Source organism: Pavona decussata, unplaced genomic scaffold (assembly GCF_977016875.1).
Source record: "Pavona decussata unplaced genomic scaffold, jaPavDecu1.1 SCAFFOLD_12, whole genome shotgun sequence".
NCBI lineage: Eukaryota > Metazoa > Cnidaria > Anthozoa > Scleractinia > Agariciidae > Pavona > Pavona decussata.
In genome coordinates, this window is record NW_028145435.1 from 1,083,489 (window position 1) to 1,089,582 (window position 6,094).

Below are 6,094 nucleotides of genomic sequence, written 5' to 3' on the forward strand. Positions count from 1 at the left end.
GGGAGAATTTTGTTGCGTTTTGTGCATGGTGACGTTGTAGGTAATAAAGTAAATCAGGTTCTTTAATTTAATTAAAAGATGGTGACCCGTGTACACCTGAACTGCGAAGTCTCATTTGCACTGTTTCAGTATAAAATTTTGTGCATTGAGTTATTGTCATAATTCGCAGCTTCATTTCACCACACTCGGTTCAGGAAACTGTTGAAGAACTATTTTCAAAAGGCACAATTTTGTAACATGTTCTTTTCACCGTGTCACCATTTTGTGCGCACTTTGTTGACACAGATCCCGTGACGCCAAAAGTTGTTGATTTCACATGTTACGAAGGCTGGTGTAGAAATAGCAAACAGGGAGAAATAATAAGCTTTTAATCTCGCGCTCGGGATATACAGCCAAAAGTAACCGTACAGATAGCAGTACACGTGTTCATATTGTAAGAAAAACAATTTATCAGTCCTAAGGTACTACTTCCATAGCATGGTCAAAAGTATAGCGAAAAACAAGGTTAACACAATGCCACAATATTAATAAAAAAAATGTACTTATCCCAAACAGTCAATACTTTATCCTACTTACTTTTCGCGCAATAACTTGGCAAATGCGTTTAGGCATAGACGCGACGAGGTTATTAATAGTAGCAACTGACACTGAATAGAAAGTGCTTATGACTCCAGCTTCGAATTCACTGTATGATTCCTTAGTGATTTGTCGCTCTGTTGCCTGTTTCCCTAGTTTACACGAGATAACAGGAAATAGATTTTCAATACAATGTACATCAGCACTCTTCGGGGGCAAGTTTTCCCCTCCTTATCAGCCATTTGAAACATTCGTGGAAAATGTTCTTCAATGAAGTTCGCAAAATAACGCCCTGTCATTTTCTGGTATGGATGACAGGCAATGACACCTTTACCATACGATGCAACCTACGCCAGACATACCAACAACTTGTCAATCAACACCTCTCCAGATGAGCCGAAAATACAATGCTAGTCAAGTTCCCTTGGGACAGTTCACAACCAAGCGGTAAAAGTCCCTCTCCTGCTCTTCTCGCCCCTCTCAATGTTGTTTTCGGCAAACTTGTGAGCCAACATTGAGAGGGCAGGGTAGCGAGATCTGTTCCAATTAATTTGACTAGCACTGTAGTAGATTGCCTGACTGTAGAAGTTGAATTTCTAAATGATAAAATTCAGGATCTTAACGAAGAGCTTTACACGCAAGAACAAGTCTTCAAGAAGCTCCTTGTCAACATGTGCAACGCTATGGATGAGAGCTCTGATTGTGAAAGTGAAGATGACTAATCGTCTATGGTCAGAGACTCAGTTTCAAATGCATATCTTCAAACAATTGACACTAACACGCTGAAAACTGTTGAAGAAAGTTACAACTTTATTTGTCTCTGTAAAGCCTATAAATGTATTCCAGGTAATTATAAGCAGAATGTTTAATTCACACCAGTGAATGAGGACTAATCGTGAAGTTTGTGAGACAAAGCACTTAGATCATGTATTTCACGTTTTTCGCAGCAGTGCATGTTTTTTACTTCTTTTATCTGCATTACTTTATGGTTGAGAGAATAAAAATTCTTGCCCCAGAGTGCAGGAAAATGCATTTCCGGGGACATAATTTAAAAACATTTTCTTCGGGGGTATGCCTCCAGACCCCCTAAAAGCTCAGACCCTCTGGGCCTGAGCTTACATGGGTGCTGCCCATGTTTAAGGATGTTACAGGTGACATCTTCCATGCTATGCCTGCTTCAAAACTTAATGACGACTGGCATACTGCACATTGAACCTGCCGTGCCACTGACTTATTCGACCATTTAACACTAATCTTCAGCCTTAATGACACAACAAAAAGCAAGACATTGTCAGATGATGTTCCTTGGTTACAGATATCACCTCATGAGCCATTGTTTATCACTTGCTCGTTTTTGTGTTCCAATGTAGAAACTACTGCCAAATTCCTAGAAACAAAACAAGCCAGCACTACCATTCCATCCGGGTGGGATGATGTGGACAACATGAACAACTGTCAGAAGCATACAATGCAGTAAGTGGAGAACTCAAGTTCATTTTTGACTTGAAATTACAATGATCATCACAGCTAAGGGAGCACCTAAGCAGCTGTGGAGATCAATAGCCTGAAAAAAAAAGGCTTGAATGGGAGTTGAACCTATGACAGTGTGATTGCACTACACAGTGGTTGCTGTATAAAACTGAAGAACAGCTCCATTGCAAATTTGTTGACCGAATGTAACCTGTACCAGTGAGCTACATATAGATCAGGCTATCTGGGCAAGTTAATTTGTTTTAACTGTGCTGCAACAAAGCCTTAATCTCATTAGTGATCGTGACTTAAAACCAAAATGTTTAAATTATATTTCAGGACGGTAGTGCTAACGCAAGGAAAGCTTACATTCCTCATACTGTGCCAATCATTACAACTAACAATGACTGTGATGACATCAAGTGAGTAACTACTTCTGATAAATAGGCTTGATTCCTTCTGTAATGTTTCTTTTATATTCAGTTCCTTAATTTAAGTCCATTTTGAGATAGTAACTAAAGGAGTTACCCTATTAAAGGATTCGTTCGTTCGTTTGTTTGTTCATTCATTCATGTATTTATCATGGGTTACGTAACCTCATTTTTGGGTGTTTGTGACACTTTGTCACAATGCTTCATTAGCGGGGCGTCGGGTATATATATGCTGAGGCCTCGATTTGTATTCATTCGAGTCATACGACCGCTCTCAGTTCGCCCTCTAAATTATGTCTGACACCGAAAACGCCCATGAACCAAATGTCGAGGTTCCTCGTGGCGACGCTTCGCAGCAGATTTCTACTCCGCCTTCTACGTCTGAGCAGTCTACTGATTTAGCCTCGACGTTCGCTCTCTTTAAAGATTATTTTGACAAGAAGTTGACCACGTTAAAGAGAGACATCCAGGAAGATTCCTTAAGCAACAGCGACTCTATTGCTAAGAAGCTGAAAGAAGAGTCCAAAATTTCCTTCAAGTTTGAAGGGAACAAAAAGCAGTTCTACTTCAATTCTGGCCTTGCGGAGAAGGTTCAATCGGCTTCCACCGCTCTAGGTAAAAGGAAACTTGAAGTCGTTCGCAGTTGCCTAGAAGAATTGGATTCTGACATCAAGAAACGCAACAAGCTTATCAGATTGGCAGATAAATCCGCTCCTGGTTGGGATTTGGTTAACGAGTATCTATCTGACGAATTGGCTAGTGGATCGGAGGACGAGAAGCGTATTCGGCGTGCAGAGCAGAGAGCCCTTCGCAAACGTAAAGATCGTCAACAGCAGAAAGGGAAGTCCGCAGTCATGCAAAGCCAACCTTCTGCCACCACCACTTCATTTGCTGGCCAGCGTCTTTTCAACTTTGCTTCCACTTCTCGTGCTTATACGTCTGTTAGCAAAGCAAAGCCTGGTGATATTTGTTTCGCCTGCGGTCAGCAAGGTCATTGGAGGTCCGAGTGCCGTGGTAACTCTCAACCAAGATCTTCAAGTTCCAGCCAGACGAATTCTGGTTTCTCCTCAAATGCTGGAGGTAAATGAAAGTTTTCCCAAGAACTTGGCGTTTAAGATTTTGTCAGAGGGGCTTTGCAGCCTAGTTTTCAACATGTGGAAGACAGTTGCCTTAAGACATTAAGTCAGGATCTCCCTGAAGTGTGCTAAAGAGCAAAAGTGCTAACACCGCCAAGAAATATGAAAGAGGTTTCAATTCATGGAGGAAGTGGGCTTCTCAGTTCAAAGAGATTAAAATTTTACCCGCTTCTAGTATTTATGTTTCTTTGTTTTTTCTTAGTCTGATTTATGAATCGGTTCCTTGTAGTATTATTGATGAAGTTCACTACGGGCTTAAGTGGTTTCATGATTTAGCGGGCCAACCCAACCCATGTAATTCACCTTTTGTTTCTCAATTAATAGAATCTGCCAAAAGGCTTCTCAGTGTTCCAGTCAAAAAGAAAGAACCAGTAACGCCTGAGGTTATTCAGCGCTTGGTTGCACATTATGGCTCTGCTTCCGCTAGTTTGTCTGATTTACGTTTGCTCATTTTGTGTGTTTTGGGTTACGCTGGGTTTTTTCGCTTTAATGAGTTAGTTCAATTGCGCAGGTGTGATTTTCTATTTGAAGATTCCTTCATGAGAATTTTTGTTCAACGTAGCAAGACGGACATTTATAGAGATGGGGCTTGGGTGGTCATTGCTAAAACTCTACAGCCTACTTGTCCTGTAACGTTAACTCTTTGTTATTTTGCAGTAGCTTCATTTTCAGAAGACAGTGAAGATTATATTTTCCGTCCTCTTACTTTTCGCAGCAGTTATGGATCTTACAGTTTTCGCGGCTCTGCTCCATTGTCGTATTCCAGGGCGCGTGAGATAGTGCTTTCTGCTTTTGAGGCCGTTGGCCTTTCCAAACTAGATTATGGTCTTCATAGCCTTAGAGCGGGAGGCGCCTCTGCTGCAGCAAATGCCCAGATTTCTGATCGTTTGTTTAAGAGACATAGTCGTTGGAAGTCAGATAAAGCTAAGGATGGCTACATAAAGGATAATATTCTTGCTTTATTGTCAGTTTCTTTGTCATTGGGTATTTAATTTATTTCCCGTTCTTTTAGTTCGCCTCGTACACGGCTCGTGTTGACACACCCCATAAGTGGTTGCTTATTACATGATAAATGTTTTATATTCGGTTGAGCGGGTGAGTGAATTAGAATATAAATGTATTTATCATGGGTTACGTAACCTCATTTTTGGGTGTTTGTGACACTTTGTCACAATGCTTCATTAGCGGGGCGTCAGGTATATATATGCTGAGGCCTCGATTTGTATTCATTCGAGTCATACGACCGTACTCAGTTCGCCCTCTAAATTAAATACCCAATGACTATATTTTATCAAGTGGTTTATTTTTCAAGTCTTGGCTTGTCATGTTTTGCTTTTGCATTATTCTAGCTTATGCTTTGATTGTTATATTAGTGCTACACAGTTGTAATTTTGTTTTCCTTATATTTTGCGCCATATTGTTTATGAATATACTGTTTGTAATTCAGTTGACATTGAAGACATAATAAAGAGGGTCGTACACAGCTCATGTTGACACACCCCATAAGTGGTTGCTTATTACATGATAAATGTTTTATATTTGGTTGAGCGGGTGAGCGAATTAGAATATAAATCAATTTACTGTTATTGTGTAGTCCTATTCCACTTTCTTGAATTACGCTGTTCACTTCTACATATCAGTATACAGTCGAAAATTGATTATCTGGACCCCAATTTTACGGACTTTCAGATTATCCTGACTTTTTTCATGAATTTTGATTAGTAACAAAAATGATTTACAGAACCTGTACTGAAACTGTTTATTCTATACGTTTTCAAAGTGTAATTTCAGCTGGCTTGTGATTGATTGTATGTGTAGTTTCTTTTTTGTTATGCAACATTACATGCCTGACTAGTTATTTGGGCTTGGTACGCAAATACACATGCAACTTCATTAATATTCATTTTTCCCATTATACAGACTCTAGATTATTTATTTACTCTGTTTTCACAGACCTTGAAGCAAGCAAAGAGGTATCAGCGGCTGTAGAATGATAGCTTAATGTCTTAAGGTTATTATTCTATTAGATATTGGAATAACTATCTGTATATGGGCTGTTGCTTTATGTGTAAGGTTGACAAAGCTAATTCCTGATGGCCTTGGGAGATTTATACTTATGACATTTAGTTTTAATTTTCAGAAAACCTACTAATAAGATAAATCAGCTGATAAAGTTGTTATGGGTTAACACCTAATGACAGCCTTTCCATGTTTGAAGCTTACCTACTTTGCAAACCAAGGAGGGTAGCACTTTTTTTTTAGAGAAATCTTTCTGCAAGCTTGATTCTATTAATTTTACATTAATAACTTTTTCTTGATTTCTTGAGGAGGTCAGCGGTCAGCGATGGCAGTTGGACATCCTCTCCTTCGCTCTGCAATTTTTTCAATATTATTCCATCGTCTTGCATGCCAGGTTTTCCCAGAGACTGATACAAATACTGCACTTTGTCCATGACTTCATACAACCCATCTTCGGTTATC

The 6,094-nt window shown here is 39.5% G+C and overlaps 1 protein-coding gene across 1 annotated transcript; it reads left to right on the forward strand.

Moving 5' to 3' along the window:
- The first annotated feature begins 2,552 nt into the window (after positions 1-2,552).
- Positions 2,553-3,756, forward strand: LOC146487964 (uncharacterized). The gene has a single exon (XM_085124306.1). It carries the CDS (start codon positions 2,771-2,773, stop codon positions 3,563-3,565), a length of 795 nt encoding a protein of 264 aa, XP_084980432.1. The 5' UTR covers positions 2,553-2,770; the 3' UTR covers positions 3,566-3,756.
- The last annotated feature ends 2,338 nt before the right edge of the window (positions 3,757-6,094 follow it).